The sequence below is a fragment of the Notamacropus eugenii genome, chromosome 4 (genome assembly GCF_028372415.1).
Source record: "Notamacropus eugenii isolate mMacEug1 chromosome 4, mMacEug1.pri_v2, whole genome shotgun sequence".
Lineage (NCBI taxonomy): Eukaryota > Metazoa > Chordata > Mammalia > Diprotodontia > Macropodidae > Notamacropus > Notamacropus eugenii.
In genome coordinates, this window is record NC_092875.1 from 20,514,274 (window position 1) to 20,531,270 (window position 16,997).

Sequence of the window (16,997 nt, forward strand, 5' to 3'; positions counted from 1 at the left end):
TGCTCTGGAGTTAGAGGACCTAGTATGAATCCCAAATCAACTTCTTCCTTCCTACATGGGAGAATTCAGGCAAATGAGCAGACTGTAATAAGTGACCTCCAAGGTCCCTTCTATCTCAAAATCTATGATTCCTGGAGGATACTTCATTACAGAGTTGATGTTTCACTCTGACATTCTTCATGCTTAGATAAGCACACCAACAACCAATTGACAGGAACCAGTTCAAATTTCAGTGTCCCATCTCATCAACCACCTATTGTGCCGTCTGCCTCCGAGCACAATTTGTCCCAGAGTTTCTGAGGACTGTCTTTGGCTCATGGGAACTTGGAATTGGAAGAGAGCTAAGTCCAATCATACACACTATTGTTGAATTCACTCTACAACCCAAATTTCTTGTCACGTTCCAATGATGAGGAACTTGACTCCTTGACAAGATTCTCCATTCCATTTTCAGATAACTCAAATTGTTAGGAAGGTTTTTTCCCTCTCTTACACTAAACCACTTCATTCAACTCATCTCAACATTGGGTAGACTCCCAGTGAATAATCTATGAGAGGACATGGACAGGTGTCACCCAGCAAGGGAAGGCATGGGTAGGTTTGCATCATTGGAGGGAACATCTGATCAATCAGATCACAGAGTCAGGGAAGTATTTGAGCACACTCAGTCAGAGCCTGTCCCCACTTTCCAATGACCCTGATAATTCCCCCCTTTTCATTAGCATCTCCTCTTAGCTTGATTCCACTGAAAATCGTGCTGCACCCACCCCACCCTGGGATAAGTTGATCACCAGATGTCTCATCACTATAGAGACTGACTCAGAGTTTGATACTCTACCTTACCTCAGCTCCCTTAGCTGCCCCTCCTTTGACTGGAAGACTTAAAGGAGGAATGGTAATTTCCTCCACAAACCTTCCTTTATAAAGGATACCCAGGTAACTCTCCATATTGCATCAGCAGCTCAGCTTGGTTTCAGCTCCATAGGACATCTTCTTCCCACTCCATGGTCTCCCTGGTAAGTCCCTCCCCTCCCTTTTTTCATTTTATTTTGTATGTTGACAACCAGACAACTGTCTTCTTTCCTCAGTGATGAGTGAGGTTAAGCAATTTGTCAAAGGTCATACAGTCAGTAATGGACAAAGGCAGAATTGGAACTTGGATCCTCAAGTCCTTCTCTCATTAGATTATAAGCCTCTGTAGTTCAAAGACTCTTTTTCTCTTTTGTATCCCCAGTACTTAGCATAGTGCCTCATGCATAGCAGGCACTTGGTTTATTTTATTGGATTGACTTGAACCCACAGACTTTGAGGGTTAGAACGGACCACAGAGGTCTTTGAGTCCAACATTATCTTTAAACATGAATCCCATTTATGACATTCTTGACAAATGGTTAGCCCACAGCTTCTGGTTCTCTCCTCTGGAACCAGATGATATAAATTTAACCCCCCTCTTCCACATGGCAATCCATCAAGTATTTGAGGATGTGAATCATTCCCTAACATCTACTTCTTCTATTCTCCAGGCTAAAAAAATCCCATTTCCTTCAACTGGTTCCCATGACTGTAGATCACAGGACTACAGATGGAGGAGCTCTTTACTTTCAGCCCATATACTTGTTGGTTTTTGTGTTCATATCCTGATAACTTTATTAAATAAAAATGTTTTCCTGTGTCATCTTATGTATTTTATTTTCTGCATTTAAAAACCATTATTCTGGGAAGGGGTTCAGGGGTTTCACTAGGGAATATGCCATAAACAAGTCTAATAACCCCTGATATAGGGATATAAGGGACCTCAGAAGACATCTAGTACAGCCATCTTCTTTTCCAGATAATCAAACTGAGGATCACTGAGGTCCAAGGTCAATTGACAAAGGCAGGATTAGAACTCAGATCCCCAGCACCCTTTCCCTTGTTCCACACTACCTCACCATCTTCTCTTGGATAGGTTCCAGCTCTGGGGGCCCAACAATGAGCACAGGACTCCAGAGTGGACTGACAAGGGTAGAGGGCAGTGGGACCCTCCTCTTCACCTTGATCATCCTGGACCCTTTGCCTCTAGACCATATAGCCCAAGATGCCACCTGATGTCTTGGTGACTCTGAGCTGCCACTTGTCTAGGTGACTTTAGGCAAAGTCCTAAAGTACCTTGAAGCTCAGTTGCCTCACTTATAAAATGAGAGGGTTAAACTTGATGGCCTCTAACGTTCCTCCCAGCTCTCCAATGAAGCTCTCAAGACCTCCTATAGTCATGTCATCTTCCATGTGAATTTCCCTGTTTTGTCCTATCCCACCCCTCCCATACAGCTGATTTTTTTAAAATCTTAATACAATTCATTGTATTAGATTCAATCTATGACTCTAGCCTGCCAAGACCTTTGAATCTGGACTCTACAATCACATATCTTAGCCATTTTCCCCAGCTTTGAATCATCTGCACATTTGATGAGGGTGCCCTCCATGGTTTCATTCAGGACACTGATGTAAAGCTTGATGGTCCCAGAGCTCCAATATGGCTTACCTTAATATGAACCTTCTCTAGCTCTTCCTTACTGACCATTGTCTGGGAGTCTTCAATGTTTGACAGGAGAAGCTGCACATCAGATAGGAGTGCATGGGTCCTCCGCAGGTCACGGCGGAGGCGTTTTTCTACGTCAAAGTCTCGATGACCAATCTGGAGACCCAAGGCATACAAGTTAACCTTGAATGGAAGCCAGAAGTACCAGGAGTTCATTACTTAAGCAGAGTCCCTTAATTTGAACTGTGCCTTAGCCTATGATGATCATTTATTCCGTTTATTAAAGGCCTACTATGTGCACATAAGATCCTGGGAATATAGAGACACAAATTAAGTAGTGGGAAAAGTGCTGGGTTTGGCATTAGAAGACTTTGTTCGGAAGCCCAAGTCTATCCTTAACCTGGTAGCTGTGTGACTCTGAGCCAGTCACTGAAGCCCTCTGGGCCTCAGTTTGCTCTGAAGGAAAATGAGTGGGTTGTAATATAGCCATGGTCCTTTCTAGCTCTGAATCTAAAATCCCATGATGCTAAATAGTCCTTTCCCTCAAGGGAAAGGTAGTTGGGATATAATATGTATAGAGATCCATAATTACAAAGTAATTTGAGAAGAAAGAGAGAGAGAAAGATTCTCAAAGGAGAGGCTTCCTCGAGGAAGTGACACATTATTAGAGCAATGAAGGAAGGTTATCATGATGTTCATCATGCCACATGTTTATCATGAACAGAGGACTATAATCACTGTTCAAGTGCATGGAGGCTGGCTATGACATGTTGCCTGGGAGAAGGGAAAGAGGAGATGAGAGGGAGGGGGAGATGAGGAAAAGGGGAAGGGCCTTTTCACTGGAAGACTTGGAGAAAAAGTCCTGGGCTCACTTGTTGGGGATGTTGTTCATATTTGTATTGGCTCCTACTGGCTGCCACCATCTTTTCCAGCTCTGAGGCTGAGGCTCTATTCTATATGACGTAGTGGGTGGAACACATCCACCCATATGGAATACCCTAGTTCCTGAAAATAAATTGAGCCTATGAATTAAGCCGGTCCATTCCTTGGGCTCATCTGTACAAATCAGTCTTCTCCAACTGGGCCAACCCAAGAGTATAATGGCTTTTGTCATAAGAAAGGGAAAGGCACTAAGGAAACACCACCAAACACTGGCTTATTGGGTCATAGGGGATGAGGTCATTGAGTGGTGGTATAGCAGACAGAGTGAGTGTCAGGAAGACCTGGGCTCAAATCCAGTCTCAGACACCTCCTAGATGTGTGACCTTGGGCAAGTCACTCAATCTCTGTCTGCCTCAGTTTCCCTATCTATGGAATGTAGATAATAAATAACAGTACCTATCTCACAGAATAAAATGAGATACTAATTATAAAGTGCCTACACGGTGCATGGCACACAGTAGTAGCTTAATAAATACTTTTTCTTTCCTTCCTTCATAGAGTTTCTGAGAGGTCCTCAAGTTTAACCCTCTTCTCTAACAAATAAACAGAGATCCACTTCTCTAGTTGAGTGACTTGCCCAGGGTCATGCAAGTAGTAAGTCTCACAGCTGGTGTTCGAAGATGGATCCTTTGATGCAAGGGGACTTTTTATGATCACTGTAATGGCTTTGACACATCAGCCCCCCCAGATACAGTCAACTAATTAGACATCAGGTTCCACATGTGAAGAAAAACATGATGCATGACTTATGGTATTTTTATGCACTTGTATATGCTTATGATTCTTATTTTAAAAAAACCAACACTTTAACAGAGCTGAAAAAACGAGATAAAAACAATTAAGTTAATAAAACAGGCTCTTTTTCTGTTAAAGCAATGAAATTTTGTTTGTTTTTAAAACAAATTTATTTCTTTCTAAAATTCATTATCTCTGCTGCCATGAATCCTTTTTCGTAGCAGGAAGGGTATAATTTCTTCTAACAAAACAAATGCATCAACCTAATTCATTATTAACTTAAGGTTTTTTTAATTCACTTTGGAAATACACAGTGTTTTTCTTATTTTTCTTATTGTTTTTTTATTTGGAAATACACAGGTTTTTAACTCTATGAAATTCTTTGTCATTATCATTAGCTCTCCTTTAGAAAGGATTATTCAGATTCGTATTCCTCCCCACAAACTTGGGAGGAAGGAACAAGTACTAGAAGGTCAAAATGTGAGTCTAGAAAGGAACTCGAGACCAGATGGTTGAACCCCTTCATTTGACAAAGGTCAGAGATTAAATGACCTTCAGTAACACAGTTAATAAGGAGCAGAATCACAGTTCAAATCCAGGTTTTCTGACTTCATATCCCACTTTCTCTTTCTACTATTCCTTTTTTATCATCTTCATTTTAAAGGAGTGTAAATTGGGGCTTTACTCTATATGATTTATGTTTTCCTTGGATAGAATGCTGGGCTTGAAATTAGAAAGATGAGTTCAAATCCAGCCTCAGGCACTTTGTCACCCTGGGCAAATCATTATCTACCTCAGTTTTCTCGTCTGTACCTAAATGGGTGTTGTGAGGATCAAATAAGATAATATTTGTAAAGCGCTTAGCACCATTCCCTGGGAAGTTAACTGATGCTTAATTAGTGCTTGCCCTCTTTTGCTTTCCCCTCAAGATCATAGAGATAATAAGTGTCAAATGGTGCCTGGAACCTAGATTGTCTGTGATTAGGCCGCCATATTGTTTTTGAAGCCCTGAATCATAGGTTTCCGTGGACTTCAGTAGGCCCCAGTGACCAATGTGCAGACGGGCTGGCTGATTTGCAAATGAGCTCATTTCTGCAAAGGGAGTTTAACAGACATGGCTGCTTCCATTCCTGAAAGTAAATCCTGGCCCCAGATATTTAAGGTCTTAGAGTCCTGCAAACATGGAGCACTGTTATCACTGTTATTACTCAGACACCGCAGAAGAAACCTTACAGGGGCCTTGCTAGAGAGATGGCTTACCCCATTCCACATCCATGCCACTGTTACCAAGGTTACTGACAAAGACCAACCAGAGGTGGAAGGAGATGAGTGAGAAGATGCTGTGGGGCAGAGGAACCCAGACAGTGGCTTTTCATTATTACTGCCAGGTGCCAGGGCATTTCCACAGCTCAGAGACAGAGCCTGCTCATTAGAGACTGCAGCATGGGGGTGGAGGTGGGGGCTGGGGGGTGGGAAAGGAGGGCCAGGCTAAATATTGCCAGATGAGGGCTTTTTTCAGAGAACCAGGGGAGCTGGCTTAAAGGCGTCCACATTAGCAACTCTGAGAGAAACTAGAGCCCACATTCCTCAACATCTAAGGAGTTAGAGGAGAGCAGGGAGAGTGGGACAGCAGCCAACCAAGCCAGACTTGAAAAGGAGTGATGCCTGTGTGCTGGTACCCGAGCAGTGAGCTCCTTGTGCCTCCATTCTGTGCAGTTCTCTAATTCACCTAGCCCTGAGGCTTTCTGTCAGTCTGAACTTAAACTGCTTTGGGGAAGAAACTGACAGGCTTTTTCAACAAGCAAAACTCCCAGAAAATAGACAAGACATGTCTGGTTCTTACTTGACTAAAATCTGCTAACAACCTGGAAAGCAATTCAGTTCTCAATCATTCTTGGGCTTCACGTTAATGCCATCTAATTCAAGGTAACTCACTTCAACAAACTCTTATTAAGCACATACTATGTGCCTGACTCTGTATTAGTCACGAGGGAGACAAATTCAAAAAGGAAACAGCCCCTGTCCTCAAGTAGCTAATATTCTGTCAAGTATCTCCACCAAGCATGGGATGATTGGAGAAAAAAGCTCTGGATTAGGGGTGATACGTCATGGGCACTGGAGAGATGCCGAGGTGACCCCAAGGATACCGTTCCTTTCTTTCTTTCTCTTTTCTCATGTATCAAGGTAGGTCAGAGGGTATGTGGAGACATGGAATCATAGATCTGCAGTTGGTATAGTGGTTAGTCATCTAATCCAATCCTCCTCATTTTGCAGAAAAGGAAACAGGCTAAAGTGTCTTATCCCAGGTCTTAGTTGTTAAGCAGCAGAGCTAAGACTTGAACCCCTGACTCTCAATCCAGCACTCCAGACACTGCTTTAATAGTCTTATCAATGAATTCCTGGAATGTACTTTAGTTTAGGGTGAGGCTTTTTAACCTTTTTCATGCCATGGACCCCTTTGCCAGTTAGATGAAACTTTCTCAGAATAATATTTTTAATTAATTTTGGGGAATACTACATTTGTTAGAGGTCAGTGAAAATAAAGATGTAATCCTTTTCCCATCCAAGTTTGCATACTCCTTGAAATCTATCCATGGCCCATGAACCCCAGGTTAAGAAAAATGTATTTCTACACTAGCTTAAAGGAGCTGGATGGAGATCTAGATTTCTTCTCCAGCTCTGGTGGCCTCTTACCCCAGTCAACCCCACTGAGGTTTTCTTGACAGAGATACTGGAGTGGTTTGTGATTTCCTTCTCCAATTCATTTTACAGATGAGGAAACTGAGACCAGCAGGGTTAAGTGATTTGCCTAGGGTCACACAGCTAGTCTGAGGTAGGAATTGAACTCAGGCCTTCCTGACTCCAGGCCCAGCACTCTATCTACTGTGCCACCTTCTGTGTACCAGGTACTCTGCTAGGTACTGAGATTCAAAAAAACAGCTGGCCTTGGGCTTCTCCATCCTGTCTCTGTCACCTGATTACTCTCCAGTAGTCACATGAAGTATTGCCAATGCCTAGGCAGCACCAGACCCTGAGAAATACATGATCAGGAAATGTCTAGGAGATGGGTTATTTGGACTGAACCTAATAGGAAATACCAAAAGTCCACAAGATTGATGGGTCAATTGCCAAGAAACCAACTGAAAATTAATGGCAATGGGGAAAGAAAAATAAAACAAAGGCTATCCAAAAGTAGAAAGACTACCTTGGAAGGTAAATAGGGCTTCTTCAGGTAAAGGCCACATAAACCTTCACTCGGAGTGCTGTAGAGGGGGGAGCATTGCTGAGGTTTAAGTTGGGCCAGGTAGACCACTACAGTCCCTTTCCAACAAGGAGATTTGGTGATACTGTGTTTCAATGGGATGAAACAAGAGGCAGCCACTATGGCCACAACCATAGAACATAGAAAATGAAGAGAAGTCACATGTAAAATGTAAGTTCCTTGATGGCAGAGACCACTTTTAGCCTATAATATAACAGGTGCTACATAAAAGCTTGTTGACTGATTGATAGTTGAAGATCCCTCCCTTCCTAAGTCACCTACAAGTTGTCTAGCAAATGTGGGCCCTACTCATCTTTCTGTCATCCTACAGGTGAGTAGCATCGATCCTATGTCTCTCTCAGAATATTATCAAGAACTTTCCAGTACTTGTATACAGGATAGTGAGATATAAAGAAATGAGGACTGTTTGGAGTCAAGGGAACTAGGCCTTCCCCATACTTCTCAAGGGCAATTCACTGAACCTGTTTTGACCTGAGTCTTTTATTTTTTCCCCCTAAAAAATAAAATGGCCTCAGAGACCCCTTCTAGCTCTAAACCTCTGCTCCTATGATATCAGGTTATATAAATGACTCTAACATTAATTTCAGTACCATGGACAGTATGGGATGAGTGACAAGCCCATTATCAGTAGTCCAAAATCCTACTATTGCCCTGCTGTGAAGGACTAGGGCAACGCTGGTCTTTAATTGTGGTTAGCGTCTCCTCTTATCCAGAGATAACCTAACAGCTAACAACTGCCACAAGGCTACCAAAGTCATTGTCACCACTGTTCTTCCCCAATGGATTAGAAGGGGGAGGGAGAGAATCTCATTAGGTTAATGGGAAATAAATGCCATTCTGCAGATTTTCATTTTATGGCAGAAAGATTCAAAATCTGACAAAGCTGGTGAATAATTACCCAATAAATCTGAATGATGATTAGTGTTGTTTTGTGAAAAGATTGTCAGCTCATACACCATTTAATATTGAGACAAGTAAATTTAATGTGGTTGTTAAGTACCTTTCACTGGAGAGTTTCCAAGTATTCTCAAATACAGAAAAGTCCCCACCTGGTATTGGTGGGGAGCACTGTGTTCTATCCCCAGTGCCTAGCACATTGCTTAGAATATAGTAGGTGCACAATAAATGATTTTTGGTGGGTTGATTCCACAGAAATGAATTTTCCATACAGCTAGAACATACTCTTTTAAGAACAGACTACTTTCATTTCAGACATTTCTAACAGAAATGTTTCAAAAATACTATTGCTAACAATCATTCAACAAATATTAAATTTGGACACTCTCAAGGTCTCTCTCAAGAACTTTGGATTTGACCATGCAACATGGGAGACACAGGCACAGGAGTGCTCAGCATGGCGTGCCCACATCAGAAAGGGTGCTGTGCTCTTTGAGCAAAGCAGAATTGAGACAGCACAAAGTAAATGCAGGGAAATCCACCCCAAATTTCATATGGACTATCTGTGCCCAATGTGGTAGAGCATTCCTAGCTTATATTGGTCTGATCAGTTATAGCCAAACACACTGAAATTTCACTTTACAATGGTGACATCATTTGGGTTCTCTTCGAAGGCAAAGGACAACAACCAATTTGCTGTTGTTGTCTTTCAGTCATTTTGGCTGTGTCCAACTCTTCATAACCCTATTTGGGGTTTTCTTGGCAAAAATACTGGAATGGTTTATCACTTCCTTCTCCAGCTCATTTTACAGATGAGGAAACTGAGGCCAACAGGGTTAGGTGACTTGCCAGGGTCACACAATTCATAAGTATCTGATGTGGGATTTGAACTCAGGTCTTCTTGACTCCAAGTCCAGCACTCTATTTACAGTGCCACCTTCTATGCACTCTGCTAGGTACTGGAGAGTCAAAGACAAAAATGAAAGTCTTCCCTCCAAGAGCTCATATTCTATTTGAGAGACAATCTGTTCAATATAACTACATAAGACATAAAACAAATAAAAGAGAACTTGCAAGGGGGAGTCATTAGCATCTAGGTTGAGCAGGAATGACTTTGTAGAGAAGCCCCTTAAACTGAGCTTGGAAGGAAGTGAGGGATTCCAAGAGATGGAGATGAGGAGGGACTCTCTTTCGTATGTGGGCATCAGCCTGTCCAAAGGCATGGAGAAAGGAGATAGAGTGTCATGTGCAAAGAATTGCCACCAGGCCATAGGAATAGCAGATAACAAGACAAAAGCAAGAATTATCTCTTTCATTTTTAACAGCATTTGAAGGTCCAAAAAACACTCTACCTGTATTTTGTCATCTAATGTGCAAATTATGTCATCTAAGTGTGCACTGGGTGCTGGGATTATCCCCATTTTATAGATGAGGAAACTGAGGCAAACAGAGGCAAAGTGACTTGCACAGGGCCACGTAGCTAGGAAGTGCCTGAGGCAAGAGTCACACATCCCACCCATTGCCCATCTGGGTCAAAGTAAAAACACTTCAATCCCTCTTCCATGGAGCAGCCCCTTCACATACTTGAAGACAGCTGTCAATTTCTCACCAAGGTTTCTCTTCTCCACACTGACCATCCCAGGCCTTCTCAAAACATGGTGCTCAGAACCAAACAATTCAATGGTATCTGATCAGAACAGGGGACAAGGAGGGTGTTGCCTCCTCATTCTCCAAAGGTTCAACCTAATGTCCTATTGACTGCCTTGGTTCCCAAATTTGATGACTGACAGCACACTCTAGGGAAAGGTGAAGGAGGGAAAAGCACTTTCAGATGGAGAAAAGTGGGTTTCATGGAGAAGTTAGCACCTAAATCAGCCTTCAGAGGATCCTAGGATCAGACTGTAGAGGTTTCTAGAGGCCATGGAGCCCAACCTCCTCATTTTTATAGATGAGGGAAACTGAGGCCCAGAGAGGCTAAGTGGTTTGCTAACACAGCTAGTAAGCAACAGTCAGGATTCACACCTAGGTTCCTGGCTTCAAGGTTGGCCATCATTCTACTGTCTTTGTATTTCTCAGAGACCTGAACTCAGAAAGACCCTCAACTGTGTCTATTGAATGGATGTGGGTAGGAATGCAAGTTAATGACAATCAACATGACATGCTCATTGGTAAATAAATAAGAATAAAGTCACTCAGTGAATGGAGCCCCAGGTGAGTCACTGACAGCTGAGGGAGTCAGTATGTCTTTTCTGTGGAATATGGCTCATGAATGGACCCTTCAGCAAAGGTAGGGCTTTCAAGAGACTGAGGGAATAAAGACAGCATTCTAGGGGTGGAGGATAGCCAGGGTAAAAGCATGGAGGCTGGAGATGGAATGGCATGTATAAGCAAGCCCAGTTAGCTGAACTTTAGCTATGAGAGAAGTGATTATTAATAACCAATGATTTGGGGAGATTCAGATTTCCCAATATAGCTAACCTTCTCCATCAGGATCCCCCAAGAGGGGCAGCCACTGTGTTCCTCTCAGGTTTGGGTGAGGATAAATTCTTTAAATAGATTTAAATAGATTCCCCAAGGCTAGGGTTAACTAAGAACTAAATGACATAATGAGAATTCAGATCCAGCCCCTCATTGTAATATTCATTCTCTCATTAATTGTTAACCAATCAGAGTTGATTGCCACCCTGGAGACAATGCCTCTTCCAGAAGGGCATATGAGCCAGAACCCATGGCCATGATTGTCTCTGATCGTGGCCAAATGGCAATCCTTTCATTGAAATGCTGCCATTATTAATAAAATGATTAAATTACGCAGAAATTATGTCTCTCAAACCTTTAAAAATGCCACAGTTATCTGTAAAAGGAGCCTGATGACCCCCTCAATAGGCTGCCCTAAGGCTCAAAAGAGATGGTGTAATTAAACTGCTTTGTAAATGTTAAAGTGGTTTGTTGATTTTAATGAGGGGATTGGACTAAACACAAATCAGTTATGGGTGTGGATGCTGTCATTATTATAATTATGGGCCTCACAGAATGATGGGTAAAGTGCTTGGCGGGTTTGAATCCTGACTCTGACAATCACACTCACATGTGACCCTGGAGGACAAGTAACTTCACCTTGACAAACATAATTCCCTTAGCTTTATCAACTAAGTCAGACGGGCTGCAATCTGTGTTAGTGAAAGGAGTCTCAGATTTTATTTTATCTTATTGTGATTGCTAAGTAGGAGAGCAGGGCATTCAGTCATCCTGGCTCATGGCCAGAAGGAACTCCCCACAGCAAAGGATGATTCCCCTTGATTTACCTGTTCACAGAGTGTCGCAATGAGGGTTTCCAAATCCTGCTTCTCATGGAGGACCATCTTCTTCTCCTCACTTTCCTGTTCCAACTGCATCTCTAGCTGCCGTAACTGTGCACATAAGGAGAAATAATAGGGCAGGTGACCACAGGACGTGGATCCAAATCTTGATTTTCAGTATAATTCTGAGCACAAAATGGGTGCTAAATACTCGTGGAAGGAATAGATGAATACATATGTGGATGGATGGATGAGACATTTAGACTAGATGACCTCTAAATTGGGAGGAAGGAAAGAAGAAAAAGAAGGGAGGGAGGGAAGAAGGAAGGAAGGAAGAAAGGAAGGAAGGAAGGAAGGAAGGAAGGAAGGAAGGAAGGAAGGAAGGAAGGAAGGAAGGAAGGAAGGAAGGAAGGAAGAAAAAGAAGGGAGGGAGGGAAGAAGGAAGGAAGGAAGGAAAGAAGAAAAAGAAGGGAGGGAGGGAGGAAGGAAGGAAGGAAGGAAGGAAGGAAGGAAGGAAGAAAGAGAGAGAGAAAGGAAAAGAGAAAGAGGAAGGAAGGAAAGAAGGAAGAAAAGGAAGAAGGGAAGGAAGGAAGGAGAGAGAAAGAAAGAAAAAGAAAGGAAGAAGGGAAAGAGAGAGGGAGAGAGGGAGAAAGGAAGGAAGGAAAGGTGCCTTGCTTCATTATACATCCTCTCCAAGCCATGTTTTTACTCCCTGCCTGGATATGAAATCACCAGGTACAGTTCCGCTCTCAGGCTAAAAGTACATTGTCCTTCTTGAAGAGGTGACTTGAGGCCAGTCTACACTAAGTAGTCAGTGAGTGTGTGAGGAGACAGGCCCCAAAAGCAGACAGAGGCCTAGAGAAATCCTTTCACAGTGATGAATGAGGCTGCCTGCTAAAAGTCCATCTATTATTATTTCCCCAGGAATGACAGAATGACAGGACTACAGAAGCTTTGTCTGGGAGTGGATTGAGATGCAATACTGGCTGTTTTTGCCAGGGTCAGGGCCCTGACAGTAATGGTGCCACCCATCTGTCAAATGCCTAACCAAGCCTGGGATAGGCTCAGCACCCCCTCCCTTGCCCAGAAAATAGTAGCCTCTCCTCCTTGTCCGCACCCCTTTCTCTAACCTGATGGATGCATCCTTCCCACAAATGAACAAATTTAGCAAAACCCAAAGCCAGAGAGGCCTGTGGACATGGCTGGCAGATTCCTTGCCTCCTGCCATGGAGGCAAGGGTTCTATACAGACAAGTGTCTCCTTAAAAATGTTCATGGTCAACTGGGAAGACAGAAGCAAGAAAACTAAGAAAGGAGACTATTGGAAGGGTCTGGATCTGAGATGAAGAGGGATAAAAATCAAAGGACAAATGAGAGATAAAGGAAGAGTCAACCTAATACAACAACTGGATGATGGGGGCCATAGCAAAGGGAATGGCAAGGACAACTTCAAGGCTTGAGCCAGGGTCTCAGAAAGTATGATTTTGCCAATGACAGAGACAGAGAAATCCAGAAGGATGGCAAACTTGGTTGAAGAAATAATGAGTTCAGTTTAACTCAGGATGAGCTTGAGGTTAACAAATTAGATCATAGGACTTCAAGATGAAACTATCTTTAGAGATTATCTTTAATCTAATCCCCTCATTTCAAAGAATAAGAAACTGAGGCCCAAAGAAGGGAAGAGGATTTGTCCCAAGTGGCAGATGTGGTTAAAATCTTTTGACTCCAAATCCAAATCCAGAGGGGTCTTTCCACTGCACCCTAAAGTTCAGGAGAAAAATAGATGAGGGAGCTAAAGTTCCCATTTCCTCTTTCTCTTCCATCTTGACTTTGCCTCCCAAGTACAAACTCAACATGAATCACCAAGGTAATCTGGTAGTCAAGAAAATGAATGCAACCTTGCATTAAGAGAAGCTGTATTCTAACACCTCCATCAGTGCACTACCCAGCGTCTATTTATATTCAGGGCTATTGTTCCTTCCTCCTCTGTGCTTACCCAAAATACTACACTATTCCTTCAGTGCCACTACTCAGTGAGCAGTACTGAGCAGTGCTCATCTCCTCCGGCAAGTCTAGTTGGCATTAGGATGATAAAAACATAGAGCTTCTGTAATGCTAATGATAGTTAAAGATCTTCCCCACCTATTAATGGGCCTGCTCATTAAGGAAAGCTTGATTAGAGGAGATTTGTTTTTGTTGGAAGGCCCACACCTTCTGTAACTTTCTAATGAGGCACTGGTTCTCTAGGGTTGCCATGCCCTCTGGTTCTGAAAAGTGTATATATACTCTGAGATGAGGTTTTACTTTGGGGGCTTAGTTTTTGGAAGAAGCTTTATGTGCCAGATAAGACTCTTGCTTATGGTCAGACAGTTGGAAACCCTGTCTGTTGATCTTTATTTCTCTGCTTGTATTTTCTCTGAAATTCAAGGTGCTAAGTGAATGATATATGTGCTTGATTAAAGTAGATTGTTGACCCCTCAAAAGTTGCTTTCCTTTGAAAAAAGCAGATCTAAGAAGCTGTACAGACCCTCCTGTGTATATCAGGATCCTTGCTGTTACAATGTCCAAGGCACAAGACTAGATCATCAGGTCCAGTTACCAAAGCCCTCCTCCAGAACTTCATTTCTCTCATTCACCCAAACTGACCTCTCCTTCCTCTGACCTTTCTACTGCAGCCAAGAGAGGCATCATAGCCTAGGAGAGGTCATCCTAGAGGAAACTTGAATTTGAAGCCTGCCTTGGATGGTTACTAATCATAAGATTACAAAAAAGTTTCTTAACCTCTCTCAGCTTCAGCTTCCTCACATGTAAAATGGGGATAATAATAAAGGAGGTGTTGTTTATCTTGGGGTTATTGTATGAAAAGTGCTTTGTAAACCCGAATGCATATAGCATATGTCTGTATGTACTTAAATACCTATATTTATGTAGACACAAATATACAGATGTAGTGCCCTTCACTGAACATAAATAGACACAGAGCAGTGCACTGGGGGGGAGGGGGTGTTAAGAGTACAGCTTCTCTTAATGCACGGTTGCTTTCATTTTCTTGACTACCAGAGTACCTTAGTGATTCATGTTGAGTTTGTACTTGGGAGGCAGAGTCAAGATGGTAGAGAAAAGGGAAACAGTTGATCCTAGCCCCTTTATTCCTTCTCCACAACAATCTAGAAAATGCACCAGATTTATTTCTGATTGGGAAAGTTAAGAAAATATCACAGCGATTCATTTTGCTCAGCCCAGGGCAGCTTAGGGATGTCTGTGGACATTGGAGACAGGATCGATCCATGAATGCACATGAAGCTTTCCAGTACTCAGGGATCAAATGAGGGCCAAGATGGGGCACCAAGGCAAAGGGTATCAGGGCAATAAGAAATCTCAGGGAGTCCCTAAACTAGATCTGGGTACAGGAACAGGAGGTTTTTAGCATCTCTCTTATTCATTACCCAGTTCCAGTTCTAAGAAGAGCAACCAATCACAAACATGAGCCACATGTACTGAGCAAGCAACAAATTCTAGAAACATAGCTGTGCGGCTTTTACCCCATGAACAGGAGCTTAGTTCTAGTCTTTAGCCCAACATGTAAACCTGCAGTGGAATAACAAGAGTGAGAATCCTAGATCAAAGGGGAACAAGCAATTCATCTGCTCTGAATCTGCAGAATTTCCCAGCAGGACAGTAGTGACAGAGTTCAGCAGCAGTCTAACCAAAACTCTAAACCAAGAGCAAGCCAACTGACCTACCCTTGAGTCAGGAACTTGTAGACCACATCTTCTCCTAGCTCACACCTTGAAAGCACTGAAATATTGCAGGCCTCTAGACAGAGTTGTGAAAGCAACAGGAGGAGAAACACAGAAGCTCAGGCTAGACATTCTCCTCAGAAGTGAGCAGAGCCCAGAATTAATATAAAGTCTAAAGTCAAGAAGTGGCTGGAAAAATGAGCAGACAGAAGAATAACCCTAATCTGGTAACAAGGGAGCTCAAGACAGAAAAACAAAAGAAGAGAATGACTTAAAAACATCTACCAGCAATGCCTCAAGGAAAAGTACAGTTTGGACACATGTCCAGCAAGAATTCCTAGAAGAGTTAAAGCAAGAGCTTTAAAAAAGTCCCCAAAATGGCTTTAAAAACCAAAAGCAAGAAGTAGAAGAAATAGGTAAAAAGAAACTCAACTGCTTGATATAAAAAGATACTAAATCTTAATAACTCCCTAAAAATTAGAATTGGTCAGTTCTTAAAAGCTAATGATTCTGTGAGACACATCAGTCAATAATAAAACAGAGTCAAAAGTCTTTTTAAAAATAGAATGAAATGTGAAATATCTCATAGGAAAAACAACTGACCAAGAAAATAGAAGAGAGATCATTTAAGAATTATTGAACTATATGAAAGCCATGAACAACTACAACAAAAACCTAAACATCATATTTTAAGAAATTGTAAAAGAAAATTGCCAAGATCTCATAGAACCAGAGGACAAAGAAGAAATTGAAATAATCCATTGGTCACTTCCTAAAGAATCCCCCAAAATGAAAACTCCCAGGAATATTATAGTCATAATCCAGGATCCCCTGATCAAGGAAAAATTACTACAAGCAACCAGAAAGAAGTACTGAGGAGGAAGCACAGTTAGGATTACACAAGATTTAGCAACCCCCACCATAAAGAAGCAGAGAGTTTAAGCATATTATATTTGAGAAGATAAAGAATATAAACTTGAAACCGAAAATAACCTATCTGGAAAAAAACAATATTATCCTATGGAAGGGGAAGTAGATCTTTAATGAAGTAGAGGACTTCCAAACATTCCTCATGAAAAGAGTAGAGCTGAGTATGAAATTTGACATGAAAACACAGGAGTCAAAAGGAGTATAAAAAAAATGAGTGATCAATAATAAGGAAGAAAGCCAGATTAACTACATACATTCTTGTATGAGTAGATGATATATGTGGTCTCTCAGAACTCCATCATCTACATGGGTCATGCTGGGAATCTAATCAGACAGAGAGCCTGGGAATGATTTTACTATGTTTTGATGATCTTAAAAGAAGAATGGGAAGAATGGGGAAAAGGAACACATTGGGAGAATAAGTAAGGGGAAAAGAATAGAGGGAAATGTCACATAGATGAGATGTGTAATCAGGAGTTTATGAAACAAGGACTAGTTTGAGGGGGTGGCAGGCAACATTTGAACTTCTCTTTCATTTGAATTGGTTAGAAAAAAGGAAGACTGCACATAAGCACATTTGTGTTCAGAAATGCAGCTAACCCAAAAGGGAAACAAAAAAGGAAAGAATAAAGGGGAAAGTGAGGAATAACATGA

The 16,997-nt window shown here is 42.0% G+C and overlaps 1 protein-coding gene across 1 annotated transcript in view; it reads right to left on the reverse strand.

Annotated features, from left to right (window-relative positions):
• Window positions 1–16,997, reverse strand: part of MYO18B (myosin XVIIIB) — a 339,875-nt gene that overhangs the window by 139,784 nt on the left and 183,094 nt on the right. The window contains exons 31-32 of the mRNA XM_072600101.1: window positions 11,681–11,785; window positions 2,522–2,674 (exon numbers count right to left, since the gene is read on the reverse strand). Of these exons, the coding sequence (XP_072456202.1) occupies window positions 2,522–2,674; window positions 11,681–11,785 (258 nt within the window). The remainder of the gene's footprint in view (window positions 1–2,521; window positions 2,675–11,680; window positions 11,786–16,997) is intronic.